The 27,087-nt window shown below is 40.2% G+C and overlaps 1 protein-coding gene across 11 annotated transcripts in view; it reads left to right on the top strand.

Annotated features, from left to right (window-relative positions):
* The first annotated feature begins 211 nt into the window (after positions 1–211).
* The window catches only part of DMD (dystrophin), a 1,213,044-nt gene continuing 1,186,168 nt past the window's right edge, over positions 212–27,087 (top strand). For 6 of the 11 annotated variants that reach the window (XM_062608095.1, XM_062608090.1, XM_062608086.1 and 3 more), the window contains exon 1: positions 213–394. In XM_062608095.1, coding sequence (XP_062464079.1) covers positions 295–394 — 100 coding nt within the window. In that variant the 5' untranslated portion in view covers positions 213–294. Of the gene's footprint in view, positions 395–27,087 lie in introns of all 11 variants that reach the window. The other 5 variants (XM_062608092.1, XM_062608096.1, XM_062608083.1 and 2 more) reach the window with 2 other exon arrangements.

The following is a 27,087-nucleotide window of genomic DNA, read 5'->3' as shown; positions in this document are numbered from 1 at the left end:
ACTCCGGCCACTAACCCTAACCCCCCCGAAGCTGAAACACCAGCCCTGCTCCCGGTCCGCCCCTGTCCGGCGCGGAGCAAGTTGCCCGGTGCCTCTACACCGCGCGGGGCCGTTGGCTCGCTCCTTGCTCCCCATCGGCTGCTGCGGGGCGGGGGCAGGGTGACGGGGCGGAGGGGGGGAGCCGGAGCCACCGCCCCGGCACTACTTCAGGGCGGGCGGCGCCGCGTTTTACCTGTCCTGTGCCGGCCTGCTCTGTCCCTGGCTTCCTCCCTCCCAGCCCCGCGCTCCCCCGGCATGGCTGAGACGGGACACTCCAGCCGCGCTGCCCCTGCAGCCGTTGGGGCGGACGAAGCCGTCGCCGATGAGTTCCGCGATGTCATCCGCTGCCGGTCGGGTAGGCACCACTCCGCGTTCCCCTCCGCCCTTCTCCTCCTTCCCTCCTCACTGGCACGGAGCTCGCTGTAGGGCGGCGGGCTCAAGGCTGCCCCGGAGAGCGGCCCAGTGGCTCGGGACAAGAGGAAGGGGGATATTTAGCTTTTTTTCCAGTGCTTTTTAACAAATCGTCACTAGCTCAACTCTGCGTTGCGTTGTGCAGCGTTGAAAGGGTTCGCACGCCGGCTCGGTGGGGGAATCGCGCATCGCGGTGTCTTGTGTCCCTCGCCCGAGTGTCGCCATGTGTGCGTTCCCCCCTCATCGGGTGTGCTCCCCCCTGCCTCAGGCTGTGGTAACCGGGCAGGATGGTTGCGCCGCTTGTGATAGCGGGGCAGGTCGTAAAGCTGCAAATAGAAGCAGCTGTAACGCTCCCCCACAGGATAAAGTTTCAGGTGCCTGGGCTGAGTTTTTGCTTAGTTCTGGAAAGAAACCAAATCCGTGGTAGTAAAGGTATTTATAGGACCATTCAGCAGTTACTCATTCGCAGCACAAGTGCATGTGGAGCTACAAATTAAATTAACTCTTATGTGCTATATGTGCTTGGCCAGTAAACTGGCCTTGAAATAATGCTGTCCTTACATGGTTAAATGAATTTAAAAGAAATTATCTGTGTTGTACTTGTTTTAAGACACGGCAACAAAATGCTTGCCATGTGTTGTGGAGTAACTGGAGCTCCTGTGGGAAATTTCACTTTCGGAGTGTTATGGTGGTAGTAAGCAGAAGTTACACTTTCTGTGACATATTTTGTGAGTGTTGTTTTTACTCCGGTAGCGTTAAGACACTTGCTGCAATATCTAGTGCTTCCCCACTGAAGTCTCTGTGGTGCAATTTCTGAAGATCTCTTGGCTCTTATAGTAAAGTGTTGCTTCTAACATTACCAGCTTATTGCACTATTGCACTTCTCATACTAACTGCTTCTCCTTCAGTTTGGCATTTAAAAGGATGGGTATTGCCCTGGTGGGAGTAGGAAGTGATGAGGGTGGGTGGCTATTCAGGCTTTTTTGTTGTGTGTTTTTTTTTTTCTCCCCAAGTCCTACTTTTAGCTCCCATGTTACACCTTTTACCTAAGCTTTTACAGCATGGGGAGCCTGTGAAAGGATGAAGTGTCTGGTGAGCTGTCTCTGTAGTCATTCCTGGTTAGACTGGGGGTGTTACCTCTTACAGCAGCATGTGTTCCCTGTTCCATATTTAGATCATTTATAGTTTGGAGGGTGTAAAATGTAGGATGAGGATATCACAAAGAAAAACCCTCTTTGAAGGGTTGTCCTGTTAGTGCATAACAATGTATTTGGGCAGTTGCTGATTGGAAATAAGAGAACTTGAAGATTGACAAAAATAATATCTTCAGGTTGATGTGATTTCCAAAAACGGAAGTTACTGTTATTAACTTTACCGATAGGTGTTTTGAACTCTCAGCCTAGAGTGCTTTCTTCCCACTTCCCCCCCCCCCCCCAGCCAGTAGCCATATTCAGTGTTCAGTTTGATTTACCTTTTTAAAAATTCATAATGGAGAATGCACACTATCTGAAAAGTGAGACAGGAAATGTTAACTATGCGTTTCCTAATTATACCTTATATTCCCTTTTCACTTTGAAAGTCTGCTTCCAAATCAATTTTGGTGGCAGTATGTTTAGGTGTATGGTATCATAATAAATATAAGACCTCAAATGGCTCTGAAATGTTTTTTCCAGCTTCCTGCTATAAAGTAATACTAGAATTTAGATCTTGGCAGTAGACATTGAGCAAACATTTGTGCTCTTAATTGGACACAGTTCCCTCATCTAGTCTCTATGACAAATAAGAAACAGGATCAGTTTAAGGATCATAGAATTGCCCTAGATGTTTATAAGCCTGAAGAGATGAGAAAAATCAATTTCCATAGTGATATTCATCACAGGTATACATTTTTAGCAATATACCCCACAATGATCTCTTACTCCTGCTTATCTTTAATTGTTATCATCTAGCTTTGAAATGCATTGCTTAAAATCTTACTATGGTTTTAGGGAGAAATAACATAATTAACACAGCTGTTAGCACAAGTAAGATGAGAACTTGGTGAGATGGTCTTTGCAACCTGAGGATGGGTTTGTTTTGTTTTGGGGTTTTCTGTAACCTGCTACTTGGGTAAGCATTTCTAGAGGTGGGATATTCCATTTGTTTGGGCATGCATTGGTCTTGAACAGTTTTGGATTGGATGTTTTAGGAGGGCTTAATGGGAATGAAATGCTGGCACAGCCTCCTTAACCATGTAGTACTGGTAAGGAGGCTAAACTGTTCTGGGGAGGCACTTCCTAGGCCTGCAGAAGAGGCTTTGTGATCCAGTAGGGAAGTTGCTGGTGACTGAAAGTGAAATAAGAGTAGTAAGTCTTTGGGGACTTTGGGCATCAGATGCTGAAGGAGCTTTGGAACACATTGCATCCCACTTGTTTTTCACTCTGTTTATATTAATTTCATGCTTCAGGGATCTGATGCTTTCTGGCATAGCGTGGAGGAAATTTTTACCCTCTTGGATACAAAACTTGACCTCTGGTAGGTGTACATTTTGCTTTTTCATGAAACTAGACAAAAGATAGGGTCAAAAATTTTGATATATTGGCTGTATAAAAATATTCCACACCTACTTTTTTTAATGTCTTAGTCAAGAGCTCAGAGCGCCAATACTTGAGTAAGGCGAATGGGCTGATGCAGCTAGCATTAATCCGGGCGTCCTGCTTTTGTACTAGTCCTGCATCCTGATCTTGCCAGTGCTAGGTAAAATAACTGTAAAAAAAATATGATTTGCTTAACATAAAATGAAATTATAAAATTAAAGTTTGTTAGCACAATTTAAAGGAAAGCATGCTCTGTCAAATATTTTTTCTGTTAATAAATTTTCTTTATAATTTCTTGCAGTATATTATAATGCAAAAAAAAAGAAAAAGTACTAGCAATAAAATACCTAGTGAATTGTTTAAAATACACCAAACAGTTGTATTGCAAAAGTTGCCACTGGGGAATTGAAATGGAATTGAGTCTTCTGTGTTTCGTGTCCATAATACTTTGTGTTGGTGCTTGTAATTACAATATAAACTCACCACGTTCCACTTCCACTCATATGGAGTGGCTTGTGTCGCGTGGGTGCTTGAAGAAGATCCAGGTGAATGCAGAGGTTAGGAATGAGGAATATAAGCTGTGCTGCCACAGAGAGGGACTGTGTCAGAGAACAATTTAGTGGTCACTGCGGGGGCTCCATTCAGCATGGGCCTGTAATGTGATGACATAGGGAAATAGGTTTAGGAAAGTTATTTTTGACTCCTGTATATGGCATGGTGGATTCTAGTATGAGAAATGTGTTAAATCCACAAAAAATGAGATCCAAGGTGAATGTCTGTGCAGCTCAGATAGTAATTTTGTAATAATTTTTTTTTTGGGGGTGGAAGTGACGTTATTACTTTCTGTGAGAATGTTCAAGGGCAGAGAATCCTGCTTGCTGAAGGCTTAGCAGGGAAAAGCACAACAGGAAGGGAAAAGTGAAAGCTAACAGTTTAAAGCATGTGATACCTCAAGCAGGGAAGATTGTTAACCTCTGGGGATAGGCCATCCATCTCTAGAGGTGTTTGATCCAGCACTTGGTACTTTTTAAGTTGAGCTTTATTCAAATGCAAGTTACTGGACTCAATATTTAAGAGCCTGTCATAAATCATCAGTCCAATCATCTGTCTCACAATCCCTTTTGGCATAAAGGTATTAATTTGTGAATCTTCTGGTAATAGAAGCACACTTCCTACCTGACTCTTCAGTTTAATGCTTGCTGTCTGAACTAGGCCTTCCCCATACCCTGGTCCTTGCTGGTGTGAGATGTTGGCTGATCATCCTCCCTTTGTCCTGTATGGGGTCACTGGCAATTCTGAAAACATCAGTACTAAACCAGAACCTGGGTCTTGAGGTTACTGGCCCAAGATTGATCCAGACAGCTGTAAAGTTAGTATTAGCGAAAAGACAGTGTAAAACAACTGCAAGGGTGAACATGTGTTCCAAGTTGTGGTCGCTTCCTTACTTACTAGACTGGCATGTTTTAATAATAGTTTGTGGTCTTTAATGTGTCATACTTGATGTCATGCTTGTTGAACACATGGAGACCATACTTGGGGAAATGGATGTTGCAGATCTTAATAAAACCTATCTTTGTGATTTAATTTCTTAGAACATGTGGTTTCCATTGCCCAGAATGACTGCTGGCAAATAGCTTGAAATACCACCATCAAGTCTCAAACACATTTGGATGCTTGCTACATTAAAAGAATAGTTTCAAAACCCAGTGTAAATATTACTCAAAGCAGAGAGCAGTTTTCTACAATAAAAAAAAAATAAAAATCTGCATGCCATAAATACTTTCTCATCAATTTAAAGACGATGTAGATTTTATTATTACTGTTGCAGAGCTTAGTGACTGTAGTCATGATTAGCCACAAAAATACCTCTAATTTCTTCAGTTCATACACAGCCTCTAGAAAAAGGGCTTAAGGCTCTGTGCCTGGCAAGATCATGGAGCAGATCCTCCTGGAAACTGTGCTTAAGCACTAAGGGCAAATTGTGCCTGACAGATGTGGTGGCCTTCTACGATGGGGTTTGTTGGTAAGGGAAGAGCAACTAATGTCATCTACCTGGACTTTTCCAAAGCATTTGACACTGTTCTGCACAACACACTTGTCTGTAAACTGGAGAGACGTGGATTTGACAGATGGACTTACAAGAAGGCTGGAGGTAAGAGTACATAAGGACAGGACAAGGGGGTATGGCTTTAAACTGGAAGAGGGGAGATTTACATTAGACATTTGGAAGAAATTCTTTACTATGAGGGTCATGAGACACTGGAACAGAATGCCTAGAGAAATTGTGGATGCCCCATGTTGGATGGGGCTTTGAGCAACCTGGTCTAGTGGGAGGTTTGCCCCATAGCAGGGAAATGATGATCTTTAAGGTCCTTTCCAGCCCAAACCATTCTATGATGACCTCATTTGTTCGTAACTTCTAGCACAAAATTATGTGCATCTGGAGCAGCTTGCTTGGTGATTTTGCTTAGAGTAATTTGGTGTTGCTCAGGTTTTTTGAGTAAGGACTTGATTCTTTCCACATTTCCTTTTGCTGCGTTGCATGATTTGAGGTTTTGACTAGAAGGTAACTGTTCCAGGTCTATTGCTCTTCTATACTGAAAAACTGTATAGAGTAGCAATTGTTAGGAGTTGGCACTAAGCAATGTTAAGCAAGCATATATTCTGGACATCTGATTTCCTTTTGTACTTTAGTGCCATTAAAAGGTATAGATACAATATACAATGGTGATACAGACAGTTAAATAGGCATACAGTAATTCTTCTCCCTTCTTTCTCCTTCTTGCTACCTCTGACCTCCCCCAGCTTCATCGGTGTGGAAACTGTAGATGACTAGAACTGTTAGTATGTGTCTGAACTGGATGACTGGAATGATTGCATATTCACTTTTCCCTCAAGCATCCTGAGACCTGGCAGAGTTCCCTGGCAGAGGGAGCAGCACAAGGATATGCTCTGCCCATTTGGCTCAAGCACAGATCACACTCACCCTCCACACAATGATGCCTGTTGAATGGTAGCAGTATGTCTGATAGGAAAACAGATGAATTGACAAATGGTTCTGGAAAACAGCATGTATATGCGATATCCAAGGTATAGTAGCTTGCTGATCGGGGCACCTCATCTGCCAGCTCAGCTTTGCTGTGCTGAGCACTGCGATGTGAGTGTGCCAGAAGGCTGGGACAAAATGTTCACTGTGCCCAAACATGCGCACTGCTGGCTGTCAGTGTTGAAATGGCATTCATGAGATGGTTCTGGGCAAGAAGATAGAAGTGGTATCCCTGCTGCGTCGGACCTTCAGTGGCATGCTTGTGTGGCATTGCTATCCTAGCTATAGAGTTGGATCCCTTTCAAAAATTGGAAATACCTTTCTGGCTGCTGAAGGTGGAGATTTGGCTCCGATGAACTGCAGCTAGTGCTTTGTAGTGAAAGGAAACTTGTATGTGGTATCTCTGTTACTAGAAGTGCAGTGTGTGGAAAGAACTGCGAATCTTGTCCAGAAAGGCTTTGGAAGGCTGAGTCAAGCTACTGTACGAGGGGAAGGCATAGGGTTTGTGGTCATAAAGCTTATGCATGTGTTAAAATAAATATGTCACACTTATTTATACATCACTATTCTTACATAGGAAATTTGTTTTGAGGATGATATATGTCATGTCACCTAAAGAAAACTGCTGATAAATCTGAATTAAACAAGTAAAATGCGGATATAAACTGTTCAGACCAATTCTTAGCCTTGGCTGTTTAGCAATAGTTTATGGGCCACTTGTAACATGCAAAGCAAAAGTCACTAGTGTTGCAGTAGCACTATCTTCCTGTTTTTGTTCATCCCGCTTCATGGATTTTCTCGATTTGCAAAATGAACTTCTGATTTTTGCAACCACAGCCTGTAAAAGGTGTCTTTGTAGAAGGTAACTTTCAAGTATGTGGTTTAGGTGTGTAAGAGAATTTTATCACTCAAAATTATTTTGCTCAGTTAAGGACGTCATCCTGTGCTTTAAACTATGTACTCAAATCAATCTTCCCATCCTTCCCAATGAAGTTAGGTTGTGCTTCTTTTGTTAGAATGAAGTTGACAGCTTGTTTGCCTTTATTTTGAGGCATTTTCATTATTTTTGTTATAGTTGACAGGCTTTGTTTATAAGAAGAAGAATCTAATGGTGCACCATATAGCCTCCTCATACTGGTATAGTAGATAACCTTACTCTGTAGGCTGAGAAATTTGCATTTGGGTATTTAAGAGGGTTTTTTTTCCTTATTTATTCATTTAAAAAGTGTGGGACCTGGTATATTCAGAAGTGCTGATCACTTGCAGTTTCTGTTAGAAATCAGTCATTTATTGGCCCGTTATCACTTGGGGGGGGGGGGGGGGGGGCTGCACGGATCACTCCTAAAAGCATTTCCAGAATGTCTCAGAAATTAACTTCTGTTAAGCAGTAGTATCTTTGCTCAAAACTGACCATTTTTTAAAGCAGTAAAAGGTCATTTAAACAGCAGTTTAGTTAAGATGTTAAATTTAATATCTTGCTTTTTAAATGTCTGTTTTCAATTACCTGCCTTCTGTATGCTGTTGTCTCAGCAACAAGATCTTTGTATGCTAAGAAGTTCTGATATTCCAAATGTAAATCTGAAGAAACAGTATAGGTTTCTTTACACAAGTTGGGGTTCTAAAGCTAGTTAGCAGTTAGCAGTTTAGCTATTTAAGTGCAAATATGTGGGTTCTTTGTGCACTACAACCGATTCTATCCTGTGGATAGGTATCCACATCTTGTGATTAACTGTAGAGCTTGTTGGGCATTAAAGGTAATGGGTTTATTTTCATGAAAGGGGTCACCTGCAGTTTGAGTTTCAAGAGAACTCAATCCAACATTTCTGTCTCTCCCTTCTTAAGGTAGGAATCATCACTGCCTTGAAGTGGTGACTTGTTTGCGATAACCAGCAGTGGGAATTATGGCGTTAACTTTGAAGTATGAATGTCTTCCTTGTGAAAGGTAACCTGTCTCCTGCCATGTACCAAGGTCTGGCTGTGTGGTGCTCCATTCATTGTTGAATCTGTGTAATTACTTTAAATAAAACCCCAGCTTTTATTTCTGGGGCTTGATGAGCAATGTGCTGTTTTGCATAATCTGACAAAAGTACTGAATTTCAAGGTTAGTTTTACACTGTCCTTATCTGAAGTGATTGATAGTAAGAGCATGATGTGATTGAGTTATGCTGCAGCATGCAATCAGATACCATAAATAGTACTAGCTACATAAACTCCTGGAACTGGTTGCTGTGCTGCTTCTAAAGTGCACTTTGGCTTGAATATTGAAGCCATAGGTTGGATTATAATTTTAAAATATCAATCTATTAGGCAGATAATACACTGGTTGACTAATTTATTTTCTTGTTTGGAAGACACTGAATTCTAAAGAAGTATATGCCAAGAAAAGCAAGTGTATTTTTTTGTTTGTAGCTTGTAAAAGCTCTTTGTACATCTTGTTCAGTTGGCGAACATGATCCTTATCAAACAAGAAGTGCACTCTTATCAGATTATTTAGAACATTTGTCTTCCCTAGCAATTTTCATTTCCACCTTGTACAAGAAGAAAAAGGTGTGTGTGTGTGTGTGTGTGTGTGTGAATCAGACTTAGAAAAAAACTAGGGTTTCTATCTAAGTTTAAGATAATGATGGAGGCTAGGAGGAGCTGTAAAGAGCTTGAATTAGGGAAAATGTCTGGATGAGCTGTGGTCCCAAATAATCTTGCTCCAAAGAATGCCTGGCCTTGCCTTATTCAAAAGGCAAGGCATATTTCACGAAATATCTGACTTATCTTGAGGTGGTATATTAACAAGCAATCACTGAAATGAAATTATTATTTAGCTATGATTTCATGACTTTTTCATGGTGACTTTTTGCTAGATCATGGAGTTTGCCATTTTCATTTCTCTAATGCCAAGGCAAACTTGTTATTGTGATGTTTGGAATTTATCAAACTACTTATAAATGGATTAGTATGATGTTTAAACTTTGTCATACAATCAGTAGAAGGAGGCTAGCATAATAAATCTTGCCTGATAAACTTATATTGTTTTGTTTTGTTTTTTTTTTGTTCTTGGTAGTTTGCAGCAGATGTAGGCCATCTTCATGAAATGCATTCAGCCTTGCAGGCTGCCTCTGAAGTGTGAAGCATAAATCTGTTACACCTACAATATAAACCTATTTCTTTAGTCCCAGGCGTGCCTTACAATTCTAGGGGCATCCTCTCTTTATGCTATCCAGCGTCACAGTAACCATATATGTTGCTGAAAAAAGCTAGCAACTAGGGGAAAAAATAAATCTGCTGTACAGCACTTTTGTTTCTATGTTGGTTTTTCCAGCCACAATAATCAGGCTAATTCAGTTAGGCTTTGTGTCATCTTTTCCCCTTTTATCTGAGGTATAATGTTTTGCTGAACACTAGAGGGAAATAGCAAAGGATTGGCAATGTGCACTTGCAGAATATTAAATTCTTTAGCTGAATTGTAGCTACCCCTTCAGAAGGACTTCTGGTTGTAGAAATAAAGATGGAAGGATTTAAACAATGATACCAGAATCACAAGGGTATGAAGTTAAAGTCATACTGGTTACCGCTGGTCTCCAGCTTGAGTGAAATGTGAATGTGATGCAAAAATTCTGTGATTCTGCAGAGGACTTGCTGCTTGGTTGGGATTCTTTCCCCACAGGTTCCTGCACCCAACAGATAGGTGAAGAGCACTTCCACTGTGTGAAAAACCTTTCAGGTCTGCTTCCCAGTCCATCTTGGACTTGCTAAATTAATGTTAATGCAGTTATATTTTTTTCCCCTCCTCTTTGGGATGCTAATGGCTGGTGCCAGCAGAAATAGGAATGAGGTTGGAAAATGTCATCTTCTAGGATGACTGCCGAGTTCTTTGTTTTTTTATAACTGTAAAGGTTATCTGTTGTCCAGAAAAGACCTTACAGATTGAGACCTGGTGATACTGCACCAAAATCTGCTACTTGCTCTGCATCCCCATGCTGGCTTAATCAGAGCTGTGCAAAGTGTCTGTAACCTGAGGTTGCTTCTATTGAGGTAAACTCCTGCACTTCCAGACTCTGAAAGTAATCAGGAGAGAATTTGGTTCATTAGAGACAATTAAAGGAAATGCTGGGTACTAATTGGATGTGAAGCCCTGCGGTAGAAATTGCTAAACCTCCCCTACACCCTTGAGGGGGAAAAAAGACAGCTATTTGTTTGACTCTAACCAGATTGGGTAAATGTGATGGCCCTTAGGCATTCTTCTCCCTTCCTGCTGAGCTATCCCATATGATCTTGTTTAGAATTGTGGCCGTATGGATTTCTACCAAGTGTCCTCCTAAAATGTGGAATAGGTCCACAAAAGGAGTGTGAGGTTATGATTTGCATGGCAGTGTGGAAAATTAATTCGTCATGATGACTGCCATTTGGCTGATTAAACAGGGGCATAGATAATACTAATGCATTCTTCTTGCAAGACTGAGAGGTTAGTTAAACCCCATGCAGCTGAGACGGATCCCTTTTCATCAAGATCTCTTTCAAGGCTCATGAGACTTCCTCCAGATAATAAATTAGCAACTAGCAATGGAATACCAAAGCTGGTTCCATTCTTTAAACTCTTAATACAAACTCCCTCAGGATACTTTAGAAAAATATTTGGTACAGTAGTTCCCCCCCCGCCCTTAGAAATTTTCACTAAAGAAAAACAAAAAAAACCCCAAACCCTTGAATGAGTCATTTAGACTTATGTAAAATATTCTGCTGGAAAAGTTCTTAGGGATGTGATATGTCAGGATTTCAATCATCTGTCATGGGAAAGAAGAGAAGGATGCATGACTGCAGTCAAACAACTAATTCATATTCAAAACATGAGCACCCATCAGGAGTTCTGCAGATCTAGAATAGTTTTAAAAGCTCCAGAGCTTAAGTTTGATGCAAACACTGTTTTGTTTCATTTTTTTTTTTGCCTAGGCTTTTTAAAACAATTATTGCTGCTTTAATGATATTAACAGTATCTTTCATCTCTTGTAGCTGTTGTAATTTGAAAAGTACTTCTGAGTTTTAAACTATTCACTTCCTGAAATTGTTCTGCAAATTAATCATTACATAATTTATAATAATGAAAGGGGTGTTTTTGAAATATGAATCTGTATAAACACTGTGAAATCCCAGCCTCTTTATGAAAGATTTTTGGAACCAGGAACATTAGGCTCATGCAAAACCCTCTAGCATCCTAAACAGATAAGACTGTACATCAGTCAGACTGTAGAAATATGATATTTAAAACTCCTGCTTTGTTTTTCATGAGTACTTGTTTTACAGCTGGCAGAAAGAAGGATTCTTCATTCTATCTGAAACTGTAACAACTTTTGCAGTAACAAATGCTCTTTATGTAAGGAAAGTGAAGCTCACCAAGAATTATAGCTATGGAATGGGAAGCCCAGCTTCAGCTAAACTTGGTATTACTTGCCATGTCATGCCATAACAGGGACTGCTGTGGAACCTTCTACTCAGTATAAGTCTACAGAAAAAAAAAACAACTACTTACAAGCTTCAGGTTATAAGTGTAACAACAACAATAAAAAGATTGCCCTTTCCTGCTTCCCAGACTGTGAGAGAAAGGCTAATTGAGTTTCCTGGCCATGACAGTGTGACATGTTGCAGTTCTAACTTTGCAGTGTTAATTAACACCTCAAGATGCATCCGCATTATATTTCAAATATAATGGATGATCATTACCTGGTCAAACCTGACTTTACCTCACATTTACACTTTGAGCCTAACCTCCTGAGCAGGCTTTCCTCTGACTTAAGAGGGTGCTTGAGCAGCTGTACCTGCCTTCAGGGTGTATGTGCAACTGCTGTGTACCCCAGAGCTAGAGTTACAGCTCTCTCATAGAGTTGAGGATCCTGTCAGAACTCACTGAAGTTAACAAGGCTTAACAGTGAAGTTACAGCTTTGGCACGGATGCTCTTGTACAGTGTGGCTACCTGCAGCTTGAAGGCACATGGGCTAGGCACTTGAAATATTAGTCCTAGTCACTAGACGTTGTCCCCAGAATGACACGATGGTAGCTGTTGGCACTTCTGGAAGTAGAATTCCATGTGAACAATATTGTATTGTAAAAGGGAAAGTACAAAATGTATTAGGACCTGAGTGATGGTACTGAATGGTTGGGTATTCTAGTAAGTGGGATTCTAGTAGAGAAGGGTAAGGCTTGATTGTTGCAAATGTGCTGGCTGTGGTTCCTTGCCAGAGCGCTGTTGTTAAAGGACAGATGAAGGCTTAAAATAGGCAAATGTATTCCGTGTATGTAATACCATGAATGTGCAGCAGATAACGCTATTGTTGGAGTGCAGCGTTAGTTTGAAAAAACTTCTGAGCTACAACTGCTAAATATTACTAGAATGAATATATCCTATGTGCTTCTACTAAATGGGTAAAAAGCTTGTGAATAGAAATGAGTATAGTATGTTAAAATCTAAATTTATTGACACTGACTGGATGGGAAGGAATATGTAATTCTTTCCTGTGTCTTAGGTATGTAAGATATATATGTATGCTCACTGGGGAAGAAAAGTTTAATTTCACTTCAGGTTCCTTATTAAAAACTTTTAATGTAATTAAATTAGAATGCTGCTGGTAGCAGTTTACAGAACAGTTTTCAAAGTAAAGAGCAACTTGTCATATTTTTGTTTTCAGAACTTCATGTGCCAAATCCTTTAAATCCAATCAGATCCTAAGACTGGCACTGGGATGAAACTTGCTTTTTATTTATTTATTTATTAAGAGTGTTGCTCTGTAGGAACTGACTTCTCATGCATTTCATGCAGACATCAAGTGTGACTGGAATGAGGACATCCTTTTACAGGGTTATTGTGAGCCAGTAATTGCATTGACTTATCTTCAATGGGTATGCATCTTATTTTACCAAGTGATGAACAAACTACATAAGCCTGCACACACTGAAAGGCAACAAAAGCTGTGAATTTTCTAGTTATAATTATGCATAGGATTTATCTGTTCCTTTCAGCAATTCTATAGGATCACACAATTCTAAAATATAGCACCACTACTCAAGTAACACTTATGAGTTAATCTTGAGTTGTTTCACAGAACATAGTATATCCTACACATGGTCTTGCTTGTGATGCTTGGAGTAGGGATCCAAACTCCAGTGTTCTGTGAAATTACTATATTTTTACTGACACCATTTATCAGCCTATGTGTTTAAGTTTTTTTTAATTTTAGTTTTTTTTATTCCCAGAAGGAATAGAGTTCAGTAAGCTGTGATTTATATTTGGATATATGTTTCAAAGCAATAATTACAGTAGGCTCTTAGTTGAGAGAGCTTAGTTTTCTTTTTAGAAGGAAGTTAGTGTCTTATATTTAATATCAATAACTTTCTTTCATAGGAATGCCTCTTACTTAGAATGGATATTTTGGTCCTTTGAAGAATAAGGAGGTTGTATACTAGTTTAAACATCATAACTGACATGTCCAAGATGTTAAAACCATAAAAATCCCCTCAAAACAACAACATAAACCAGTTTAGAATAGCAAGTCAGGGTCATGTTTACTTGTATTCTCAGGTCAATTAATACATTCTGGATTCTAAAGCATCAGTTTCCTGATAGAGCAACTGGACCATGCTTCTTTGCTTGAGGCAGTTCTGAGATACAGCTTTATAATGTCCTTGAATTATCTCAGTACATGCTTTTATCAAAAATATGATACAGCTGTAATGAAATCGTAGTTGAAAGGAAAATTTGCAATAATAGGACAGATAGCAGAGTACTGGTTCAGCTTGTCTTTTCTCCTCCTTTGTCCAGCCTTAACAAACCAAAGTGCCAGTGGTGTTGAAGGAGGGAATGTTAACACAAGATGTAAGTTGCTCTTTGTCAATACTGTGTGTAATGATCAGAATGTGTAGAACATATATTTTCCTTCCTTACAAAATTTAATTTTTTCCATAAAATTGTAACTTCTTTGTTAACCACAAAAACTGATTTATGTTCAAAGTTCTATATCCTCTTAGAGTTGGAGGATGCATTATAAATGCTTCCTGAATTTGACTGTTACTTTAGTTAATAAAACCTCTGTGTGCCTGTGCATAAAACACACAAGATTGAAAGCCAGAGCCCAGGAGCGTACATTTGAGATGTGAGTGTTCCTGCATTCTTCCCACCTTCTCAATTCTGGATGTGTCAGTACAGCAACCAAGACTAAGAAAAATCTTGCATGTAGCCATATAACCCTGGTATGTGCTAGACTGAACTAGAGACTGAGGGAACTGAGAAGTTCTAAAGCTTTTTAGCATCATTTCCTTCTTGCATCCCTCTGGATATGAGTACAGAGAAGAATAAGCCAGGGTACTTCTGGTAGCAATTTTCCAGTGGTATAAAAAATGGCAACATATGTTTTGTGGAGTGAAAATACTGTATGAAAAATGGTAAGCTGTTTATTTCTAAAATAAAGAAACTCAGTAATGTAGGTTGCTTGTAGTTGGCCTCTTTAATTAAAGGGTAACTGACCTTTGAGATCATAAAGGGCTGATACTTCATGAATACTGCTTCAGTAAGCATTGACATTGTATTTTATCTTAATTGAAGCTTGGAAGTAATTTGATTAGGGGATAAAGCATTTTAAGGCTTATGTTTACCTTTACATTTCCTTGTCAAGGTTTGTCAAATAAATATTGAAATGTAAGTATGCTGTGAGTGAAGTAAGTAAGTATGAAGTAAGTATGCTTTGAGCCCAGTCCTTCAGTGCAAAAGATATGAGACTCTTAGACTGTGTCAGATGGTTTTTATGTGTTAAAACCTCAGAGTACATTTTGGGGAATGTATTGGAACTTTTGACCTTTTTGTATATTGCAGCTTTTGAGTGTATTCAAACTAAGCATGAGATTTTGAACTGCTACTAGGAAGTTTTAATGGTCAGTATTACAATGAGGTAGAAAACCCTGTGGGAGTGATGATCTTAAGCTTGTCAGTATTACAGTGCGGTAGAAAACCCTGTGGAAGTGATGATCTTAAGCTTCTTGTGTACTTGTCCATTCTCTGGAATCTATTAAAAGTAGATGCAAATACTTCAGGTTAAATTTTGTTCTTGCATCCATAAGAATTGACTGGAATGTAGTAGTACTCTGTTGGCTAGAAAAAGGGAATTGCTTTGTTTTGCATAGTAGAGTCAAATTTTTATTGTCTCTTTTCAGTTGGAACTTCATCAAGGTTCTTGTCACTTTGTACTGTAATTTAAAACCCAGTTAGTGCTACGCTAAACCCATATAGTCTCACTTCTGGCGGTGATGAGATGGAACCCCCTCCTACCTATAGGCCTATGTGAGAGGAAGTCAGATTTTTTTGATTGAAAACCAGGTGTAGCCCATGTTGTCTGGAGGCGTTGTAGACATAAAGATTATTAGTATAGGGAAGTGGAATTTCCCAGTCTTGGGTCTGGTTTGCAGTTTTGTGGTCTTCAGCTATGTTATTCACCTGTCTGTGTTCCCTTACAAAATGCATACTCTAGCACAGTATAAGCAGTTCAGTTTTAATAGCTCTTGCTGGAAGAGGTTAAGAAGAAAAGATGTGGAAAAATCTATTCATCTTTAGACAGATTTCTGTAAGTGCTTTTCCATAACAAGTTGTTTAAATATTTAATGCAATGTAAACATAAACAGATATTCTTTTACAAGGAATGCCTTCATTAAATATCTATTCCAAGCAGATGCATATGTTTTATAACATGACAGGAAGACTGAAAGGTGCTTATCTAAGGAAAGAACATGTATTCTATAAAATTGTTGGATAATAGATATGTAAGTTTCTAGCTTGCAAGCTCTTTCTAAAGCACTAGTGGGATTGTAGATCTCAATCTTTGCAGCAGCGTATTTTAACTTCAGACTCAATGGGGCACATATGAGTTAGCATGCATACACAGGAGTATATTTGCATTGTGACTTAAACTTGCATACTTATGTGCACAATTGAATCTCTCATGAGGAATGTAATTTATAACCTAGTGAAATTTTCTAGGCTATAAATTTTGGTAAGCAGCTGCTTTTTCAAGGTTCATGTCCTGTATTACTTTCTGTAAACCTCTTTGAACAAATGCTCCTTTCCCTGAGCCTGTCTGGCTCACAGGAGGCTAATGGAGGAGATACTTTTTGATTTACCATCTTGTAAATTCTCCTCACAAATTCATGCTTTCTCCCCTTCTTCTTTGATGCTACCTGTAATACACTTTTTACATATGGTAGCTGGTTGCCCTGCTGCTGCTTGCCCTGAGTGATGACACTTGTTCCCAGGCTGGCTGGCGGTGGTGGACTTTTCACTTGCATTTGATTGCTACATATCATATTTCTAGTCTGAAATGTGTGGTCGCATGCATTCCTGAGCCTTTTGTAACAACAGTTACAGGTTTATGCCTTTACGCTTCTGATTTTTGCTTGGGCAGTACCAAATCTCAGAGGTAGGATCCACAGGAGGAGAGGTTAAAATACTATTAAAGGGAATTATTAAACTGTAAAAGCTCTGACTGCTTGCATCCTAAGCCTCTGTACAAGTTTACTTTGAATTAGTTTGGCAAAAGCCCTTTCTGGTCTATAAAATCTATGAAACTGATGTTTCGCTGTAAACTGTGGTCCTAGCTGGAGTGTATCTGTTCATTCAGAAACTGGTGTTGGGCTCTAAATGTCATGAGATAGGTTGCAGTTGGCTTTTCTTTCAGAAAGTACTCGGTACTCCTCTAGCCTGTTACTGCCTCTGAATCAGTTGCAATCAGGAGTTAAATCTCTGTAGAGCAGGAAGTTGTGATACTGTGTGTATATAGCTGAAACTTGTGATGGCACATCCATGGGGTTCTACTTATGAAAACTGCTTTGTAGTCCCTCCTTCCCAATTACCCATTACTGCACCGCTAGAATCTAAGCTCTGCTACGGAGAAAATGACTGGAAGAAGGGTGAAATAAAGCTCTCTACTGGAGGTAATGCTTTTATATCCACTAACTATAACTGGCCTACTTGTTGACATGAAGGAAAATGTCATGAGGAAATGAATAGCAAGTCTCAGCAGTCATTCAGCCCTGCAGTCCTGTAACAGCTGAGATTGCAGTGGGCATTGTAAACTCCTTGCTTATCCTCCTCCCAACCCTACTCTTTTCCTAAATTAAGATGTCTCTACTAAAACATTAAACATTATGCTGCTTAGTATTTCCCCCCCTCCTATTAAGCTTAATTTCACACCCATTTATTACCCCTTTCCCTGCTGTCTCCTGTCCCCTGCCCTTAAATAAGTGGGACTGTAGTGTTGCCTTCTGCAAAATACAAACGGAATTCGTGTAAAATAAAATCATGATAATGGGAAGGACCTTTTAAAATACTTTTTTTTCTTTAACTTCTGTGCTTCAGGGATTTGTTTTAGTACTTCTCAGAATAATGTTTTGCTGCTTTTTAACCCAGGAGAACTGAGAATATGTTCATAATGCCTCTTAACATTTGGTTTTAGTGGAGCAATTTATAGATAATACCTAATATATTTTTCATTTTAATTATTTAAGCTGAGAATCAACAATATAGTGAATATTCGAATTGTATATTGCCAGATAAGGGTTCAGTTGGGAGTGATCCAGCAGCACTACCAGGTCTGCAGGTGTGGTCAGCCTCACTGCTGTTGTACTCGTTTTTTTAGCTTTACATTTAATTGTCTTATACAAGGCATGTATTTGTAAACAAATCCAGGCATTTAAGAGCTTGAAAATAATCTACTAAATCAAAGCACAGTAGCTGAGACCTGGTGTGTGTGTGATTGCATTGCTGCTCTTTTTGAGATAGTTCTGCTTAACTTGGATTTTTGTGGAGAATGTTCTGTTGTTCACAACTAATTACTTATCAATGGGAGCTGTGTAAAATAGCCTGTGCCCTCAAGTCTATGCCACTGACAGTAAGGGTCCTTATCAAGGTGACACATCAATGATGAATATGATATTGTTGGCAGCACACTCTGTCCTTGCAGAATGACAGAGAATTCTGTTTTTCCTGTATGTTTTGCATGAGGTCAGAAATAATCCTGTTTTTAAAACTAAATATATATATATATTTCTCTTCTAAAAATAATTGCCTTGCTTACTTTGGGCTGTGGTGAGTATTTACATGTTATTACTGAACACAATCACTAGACTGGAGTGGTCAGAAAAAAAGCAGGATGCAAAAGCAACCCTAAAAAGCAAAGAAGGTAAAATCTGCATATTTATAAATATTTAGATGTCTCTTACAGCAAAATATCTAAATGCAATACATAGCACATATGTATGCTATTGTTTTAGCTAGATCAAAAGATAAACTTTTAACTCTCTTTGCCATATGGTTTCTAGTACTGAGAAAGACAAAGTGAACCTTGGCTTCAAGGTTCCAAAGGAAAGCATGAAAACTTCTAGTCAATAATTATCCATCATTAGCCACCACAGCTCAAGTAGGGGTTTTGTGTCACAGCATTATGTCTCTGTTGAAACACTAAGAATTCTCCAGCTTTGTTAGTTTGTATAATCTTTCTGTATCTTGGGGGCCGAATTTTGTTTTCTGCTAGTGAAATCCATCCGAGAACAGCCTGCACAGACAATGAATACCCAGCTATGTGTTAAACTCCTTAATGTGTCTCTTCTTCAGTCCAGCACAGCAAGAGGGAAATCCTGTCCAGTTAATAGCAAAACCCATGCCATCCATGTTCTCTTCAAAGCATCCACAGTCATCCTGGCTGTTGTGTGCTCACATCTTGAGCACCTCAAGAAAGGCTTCACACTCCCACCCTCTGGGACTTGGGACCCTGTATAGATCTGCTGGCTGGGATGTGGGCTCCTCAGCCCATCCCTGGTAACTTCCTGGTTTTCTGTGAGAGTAGAGCTAGCTGGTTTTCCAGATCCTGAATAAGACTGACTTGCATCATTAAGTTCTGATATTAGATGATGTTAATATTTATGAAGCACTTTCTATTTGGAAGTCAGGGCAACACATAACACCTTTGGGAACTACTGTGCTACTACTACCTTACCTTATGGATGAGAAAGTAAATTGACTTGCCAAAGGCCATGTAAAGTCTCTAAGGCAACCAGAAATACAACATGGATCTGTCAAAGGGTCCTTTTACCTCCACAGTTTTCAGAAATAATGGCAAGAATATTTGAAATGTAATACTGGTATGAACTGGAACTGTTAGAGAAACTATGCTAACACAAATAATTTTTCTACTGCAAGTGTCACTTACAAACTACCACAAGAAAGCACTGTGCAGTGAGTTCCTTGATATCGGTAAATTAATCACAGAATCCCAAGGGTTGGAAGGGACCTCACAAGATCATCTAGTCCAACCCCCCTGCAAGAGCAGGGTAACCTAGAATACATCACACAGGAACTTGTCCCGGCGGGCCTTGAATATCTCCAATGTAGGAGACTCCACAACCCCCCTGGGCAACCTGTTCCAGTGCTCTGTCACTTTCACAGTAAAGAAATTTTTCCTGATGTTCACATGGAACCTCCTATGCTCCAGTTTACACCCACTGCCCCTTGTCCTATCACTGGACATCACTGAAAAAAACCTAGCTCCATCATCCTGACACTCACCCTTTACATATTTGTAAACATTGATGAGGTCACCCCTCAGTCTCCTCCTCTCCAAGCTAAAGAGTCCCAGCTCCCTCAGCCTCTCCTCATAAGAGAGATGTTCCATTCCCTTAATCATCTTTGTAGCTCTGCGCTGGACTCTTTCAAGCAATTCCCTGTCCTTCTTGAACTGTGGGGCCCAGAACTGGACACAATATTCCAGATGCGGCCTCACCAAGGCAGAGTAGAGAGGAAGGAGAACCTCTCTTGACCTACTACCCACACCCTTTCTAATGCACCCTAGGATGCCATCGGCCTTCTTGGCCACAAGGGCACATTGCTGGCTCATGGTCATCCTCCTATCCACCGGGACCCCCAGGTCCCTTTCCCCTTCACTACTGTCCAGCAGGTCAGCCCCCAGCCTGTACTGGTACATGGGCTTGTTCTTCCCCAGATGCAAGACTCTACACTTGCCCTTGTTGAATTTCATCAAGTTCCTCTCCACCCAACTCTCCAGCCTGTCCAGGTCTGGCTGAATGGCAACACAGCCTTCTGGTGTGTCAGTCACTCCTCCCAGTTTAGTATCAGCAGCAAACTTGCTGAGGGTACATTCAGTTCCCTCATCCAGGTGGTTGATGAAAATATTAAACAGCACTGGTCCCAGCACTGACCCCTACAGACCTCCAGCTAGATTCTGCCCCATTAATCACAACTCTCTGCCTTCTTCCTTCCAACCAGTTCTCGATCCACCTCACTACCTGATCATCAAGCCCACACTTCCTTAGCTTATTTGTGAGGATGCTGTGGGAGACAGTATCAAATGCCTTACTGAAATCAAGAAAAACCACATCTACCACTCTACCATCATCCATCCACCTAGTTACTTGCTCATAGAAGGCTATAAGGTTGGTCAAACATGACTTCCCTTTGGTAAAACCATGTTGCCAAGGGGAAGTCATGTTTGACCAACCTTATAGCCTTCAACCATGTCATCTGACTGCCTGCTAACTGAATTTTGCTTAATGTTGAATGAATCTGAGGAAGAGATAGTAGGTCCTGTGCCAGCGGTGAAGCCAGCTTGGTTCTGTAACTGTTTTTCATCTTGTTTTGGTGGTTTGGTGCAAAATAGTCTGCCTGTGGCACTGGACTCAGAAAGGAGATGTTTGTGAGTATGATCCCACCTACACAGACTGGGAACTGATTTACAGTGTTTATGTTGCTAGGCTTTGACAGGCTCTCAAGAAAGAAGAAAACAGGTTTGTCTGATCAGCAGAGAGAAGGGAAAGCATCCTTTATATGTAGTTCTCAGTCAAAGATGAAGATGCAAACCACAGCAAAGAATTAAGGTATAATAAATGAAAGGAAAAGTATTTTCATCCTTCAAACTACACATTACTGGGACCAGTATTATTTAATATATTCATCAATGATTTAGATGAGGGAATTGAGTGTACTATCAGCAAGTTTGCTGATGACACTAAGCTGGGAGGAGTGGCTGACACGCCAGAAGGCTGTGCTGCCATCCAGAGAGACCTGGACAGGCTGGAGAGTTGGGCAGGGAATAACTTGATGAAATATAACAAGGAAAAGTGTAGAGTCCTGCATCTGGGCAGGAACAACCCCAGGTTCCAGTATAGGTTGGGGAACGACCTGTAGAGAGCAGTGTAGGGGAGAGGGACCTGGGGGTCCTCGTGGACGACAGGATGACCATGAACCAACACTGTGCCCTTGTGGCTAAGAAGGCCAATGGCATCCTGGGGTGTATTAGAAGGGCGGTGGTTAGTAGGTCGAGAGAGGTCCTCCTTCCCCTCTACTCTTCCCTGGTGAGACTGCATTTGGAATATTGTGTCCAGTTCTGGGCCCCTCAGTTCAAGAAGGACAGGGAGCTGCTGGAGAGAGTCCAGCGCAGGGCAACGAAGATGATTAAGGGAGTGGAGCATCTCCCTTATGAGGAAAGACTGAGGGATCTGGGTCTCTATAGTTTGGAGAAGAGGAGACTGAGGTGTGACCTTATTAGTGTCTATAAATATATAAAGGGAGAGTGTCACGAGGATGGAGCCAGGCTCTACTCAGTGGCAAACAATGATAGGACAAGGGGTAATGGGTACAAACTGGAACACAAGAGGTTCCACTTAAACTTGAGAAGAAACTTCTTCTCAGTGAGGGTGACGGAACAGTGGAACAGGCTGCCCAGGGAGGTTGTGGAGTCTTCTTCCCTGGAGACATTCAAAGCCTGCCTGGACACATTCCTGTGTAACATTATCTAGGTGTTCCTGCTCCGGCAGGGGGATTGGACTAGATGATCTTTTGAGGTCCCTTCCAATCTCTAGCATACTGTGATACTGTGATTTGTCCTGTTTTCATCAGTGGTCACTTACAGCTCTGAGGTAGATATAAGCAGGAACATATTTTACATAGAAACTGCATCTGAAATGTGAACTACTTTCTTTAAAAAGTATCAAAGATCACCCATTGCTACTTTCAAAACTGGCCTATATGTTACATGCTGTTGCAGTCTGAAAATGGGCCGCTGGTGAGAAATACTAGATATATAATGATTTATTATTGATGTGTCTTAAGTACTTAAGTATTCTGTAATTGCATTACGTTACAATAGTATAGCTTTACTGCAGTCTTTCACAGTGCTTAAGATGCACCATATACTTGTGTTGGTGGGCATGAAAGTAGGAGACTTCTTACAGTGTGGTGCTTCCACATTTGTGTCAGTAGAGCAAACCTTTGTTAAACAGTATTGCTCAGGATCTACTGCCTGTGTTAAACGTGAGGAAGTGCTCTATATCAAGAATCACTTTTTAGCTGCATAGCATTTTGTGGCTTGCTTTTCACTTTTCCCAGTGTTCCTCCAGTTACTTTTACCAGGCTTTATAAACACTACAGATGATGCTCTTACGAAGAATTTGAGTAGGTGCCAAAACATGTAATATCATGGTACTTCTCTGAATTTACCTTGTGAGTTCTCTTATCTTGCAAAGACTTCTGCGCTTTAAGAATTTCTGTTCAAGACTCTTGACATGGTCTGTGCTTCCAAATCAAGGTGAAAGGCATAAATGCAGCTTGAGGCTAGTGAGCTTACTTGAGCAAATTGATACAGTTGCCCTGTGTGTACCTTAGACTGGGATGCTTGTACAGAGATTGTAATGAAAATAGAGGAAATCGTCTCTCTGGCATTGTGGGTTGTTCTAATGAGTGTTTCAGGGTGGTCGGTCTTCACTTGCTGGGTGGGAGAACAGCAAGTTTTGAATTTTGTTGTTGAGCATGTGGAAACACCAGAGGTGGTTTTGCTTATGCTTGTCCTGCTTTCCAGCATTATCTCCCACAGTATATTGAAGTATCTCACCTGAATTTTTTTTTAAAGTGGGGTCAAAACAGAATTGCAGGTGATGTAGACACTCGGAAGGCAGGATATAATATAAGTAAAGGTGGTAGGTTGCCAATCTGCTAAATGGCAGGCAGTTTGAAACCCCTTTATTTGGCTATAGGAAATCCAAATCACAAGACCCATGACTTATATTAATGTAGCAAAACAGAGATTGATAGATTGATGTTGGCATGCCTCTCAGCTGCCAGATGTCTTGTAATGACTCACCCAGCTGTGATACAAGCAGGAATAATTTCTAGGCTTTATCCTTAATTTTAGAGTGCTTATTTATTTATTTATGTTTCGGTAGTATTTTATTTAATAGTTTGAATTCTTTTTAGCATCTGTAAAGACCTGCAAATGTCACTGTAGGCCAGAGAGAAGCTGGGTGATATACCTGTGACATCTGAAAGAGCTGACCACTGGTCGATGACAGCAGGTGTAAAATCAAGGATGAAAGAACAAAAGATGCCATAGGTGGTTTCCTTTTTCTTTTAACCCTGTAAAAATCCTGTAGTAGGTCAATGCTTGGGACAGTCATGACTGGTGATGAACTGAGAGCATAGAGTTAGATGACATGTTCTATTTCTGTTAACATCTCTGTACATTGCGCATATTAGGTTACGGTGCTGTTACCAGTATGCTCATATCCACCATATTATGTGGTTATTGTAGCCAGAAACACTAGCAAGCTCTCCTAGTGGAGAGTGGGAGCTGAGCTGAGGGCTGCTGATGGCTGAGCCATCAGTTCCAGCATTTAAGCAGCTTCTTTCTCCAAGCTTTGTGCTTACATATAAGCTTTGTACTCTTCTGTAGCTAAACATGAACATAATACAGCATAACTTTCATAGCTTCTAATTTTGTGATTCCTGTGTCTGTAGTACTGCTCAGTGTCCCTTAAGCTGTTTCAAAACATCAGAGCTGTTTAGGCAAAAGTGGCTGTTTCTGCTCACTTTTGATATGCAACCAAGAAAACAAGATGGGTAGTGATGGAGAGGAGTTGGCATCAAATCTGTTGTTATCAGAGAAGTGAGAGGTGCTCTTCTCTGCTCTTGTTTCATAGTTCTGAGTTCAGCAGTTGTAGCCAGGAGCAGGTCTTATTTTTATGTATTCCAGTGTTCTGGGAAGTACAGGAGAGCTAAGGGTATTTTTATTGGTAGGGGCAAACATTTAGTTGCCAACATTTGTAGTCGGCAATGCCTGATAGCATGGGTTTTTAGTACTGCATGGTCTTAGGCTTTTTCCGGAAGATGAGAGAAATGAGCCAGAAAGAGTTCTTGGTCTGTGAGGAAACTGTAGTCATCCATAGGGATAAAGAACTAACTTTTGTGGTTAAGTAGTTTGTAACTTCTCTTTTCTCTGGATGGATACTGGGGAGAATAAGGATGTGCTTCTCACTTTCCCATATCCCTTTTAGAAATATTCTCCTCCATCCCCTGTGTTTACTCTACATCAGCTGAATGTTAATGGTCTTATTCCAGGCAAGTGTTAAGAATTTGTGTGCATTTGTTTTTTGCATAGTGTGGTTTGATTGGTTTTTTGTTGTGTTTTTTTTTTTGTTTGTTTGGGTTTGTTTTTTTTGTTAAGCTAGTAGTTATATGAACTTGACTGTGAAAAATAAAACCCATTAAAATTCAATTCAAGATGATCCTTGGCTGTACTCCTGTCCTAGAGCTTTTCTTACTCTTTATTACCATCAGAAGCAGAACTCAGTGAAGGCCACTTCCAATTTGTACTCTTTCAGAGAATGGAGCTATTCTTCCCAGCAACTTTAAGTAACTCTGATTTTTCAGTCTTTGTATTGGCTTGATTGTCTTCTATAGAAGTGTCATGGTTTAAGTAATATCTTTTTTTAATAGTAGAATGACCAGAACAGTACAGAGCAACCTTTTAGAAGGCTAGAAAGCATCTGTGAGGTGTGTGAATTGAAGCGCTGTAAGACCTGATTGGCTTTTTTAAACTTTTTATCTTAGTACTGTGTCAGAAGATGGTGAGTAGCTGGATCTGGAGAGATTCTAAGACAAGTAATCTTCTGCTTTGAGGATGGGGATAAGTAGGAAAGAAAAAAAAAATCCACTGCATCCTCTTTGGTTTTGTTTTCTGTTTGTCAACAGCTGATTAAAATCTGTTAACTGATTATGTTTCCCATCAAAGTTGAAAATACATCTTTATGTTAAAAAGTCATATTCAGGATGTTGCAGTGTGTTTTAAGCTGGAGTTGCTGGGATTTAAAAGGAAAAAAATTTCTAACTAGGCATTTGAAGCTGAAAATACCTGTGCAGGTACTTGCCTGTGAATAAAAAGACATCTGGAGACAAGTTAGTCTGTTTAATTGAATGCTTGCTTTTCTGTCTTCTTTGCAAACTGCCATTTTAAGTATCTTCTGTCCTTTAAAAATAAGAACAACATCTATCTAGCTTTAGCTTTTTAAATCAATGTCTTTCAGGTAGATACCTTTTCTTAGTGTACTCAAGAGAGGGTCATATCGGTGAATAATTCAGCTTGGTTTATAGCCTGTATTTCTCAGGCGGTGTGAAAACAAAGTTCCAAACACAGAAAAAATCTAAGAAATAAACCCTTGAAGATAAACTGCAGAGGTAAACATCATTAAGTCAGAGGTATGTGCTTAGATGTTTCTCAAATAAAAATGTTTTAGTTCTTTTAAAGCACAAGATCACCTGAGCAAGTCTGTGGTTCCTCAAGGGCATGACCCAAGTTTCAAGAAGCAGTGTCTAAGGTACAGCCAATTCCTTACTCTGAAAACAGGTGAGGGTGTTGCACACCCAGCCTGGGGGATCTTGGGATGGTTCCCTTGGTCTGTTGTAATTCAGGAGCGCTAAGCACCTGGCCTCCAGTTGACTCAACAGTGAGTAAAGAAATTGTGTGATGAATGGATGTAAAAATCCAAAAATTAAAACAAACAAAAACCACAACCAAACCCCAAAACAACACCCCCCCAAAAAAAAAAACAACAAAAAACCCTCAAAACCCTAGCAAAAAAAAAAACCAAAAACCAAAACCCCCAATTTTTTTTTATTTTTTTTTTTTACCAGTGTGTAGAAATCTGGATGATAGGTGGGATCTCCTTTGTCGTGCATGTGATATTGGGAGGGTACTGCCACTACCTCAAAAGAAAAGTAAACATTTTCAGCAGCTAAGCTGTCTGTTTCTTATGCCAGACTAAAAAGGAAAAGATAATGCTAGCCCCACAGTGCTTACGACCGATAGACAACTGTCCAAAAATACTAGGAACTTCCATCTTACAAGCATCTGCCACACAGGCATACAGCAGTAAGCTTTTAAGAAGTGCAGGAGTGGTGACAGCTTGAAGCATGTCAACTATTTGGGATAGGATTAGTGATGCAGTTCGTAATTATTTTGGACAGCAATGAAAGTGATGTATCTGAGCCTGCCTGTTAACAGACAGTCAGGATAGGGAGTTCAGCAGGTAGGCAGAGCATCTAGCCAAATCTTGTGGAAATGGGAAATCTTGCAGCTGTGAGTGCATGTTTTGCTTGTGTCTGCAACCCTCCTTCAGCAGATGCTCTGACTAGTAAGCTTCAAAGCTGCCTAAGGAGAAAAAGTGAATGTTGCAGAAGTATTTGAAATCCAATTGCAAATGTTAGTTCACAAGTACTAATTAGTATTCTTCGGAGCTAAAAGAACTCTGTTAAGTGTTAGAAACCTTTGTATGGCACACTTAGGACTGCCTTTGACTGCAGATGCAAATCCTTGCCAAGGACATTGTTATAAGCTGCTCTTAGTTTAGAGATAAATAAATACCAGGTTCTCGGATAGTTGAATTAGGCTTTTCAGAAAGTTTACTAAGACAGAAAGCAGAAATCTTCAAGTAAACTAATTAATATCTGCCGAAAATCAGAATTTACCTGGCTTGCTCTTCAGCAGTTAGTCAGAAATGCTTTGTTTTTACAAATAACAAGTCTTATGCCTCCAAATAAGAGCTCTCCCTTCACCCTTAGAGGATGCCATGTATCTGTGGCTTCAGAATACGGTGCTAATGCTCTGATGCTTTTGATAATTCCCCTGGTGAGGTCTGACTTGGTCTGAAGA

This window comes from Pezoporus occidentalis, unplaced genomic scaffold (assembly GCF_034315485.1).
Source record: "Pezoporus occidentalis ecotype Australia unplaced genomic scaffold, CSIRO_AGI_Poc_V1 ctg129, whole genome shotgun sequence".
Lineage (NCBI taxonomy): Eukaryota > Metazoa > Chordata > Aves > Psittaciformes > Psittacidae > Pezoporus > Pezoporus occidentalis.
The sequence above is the reverse complement of the archived record's forward strand: the minus strand, read 5'-3'. Positions and strand labels throughout refer to the sequence as shown.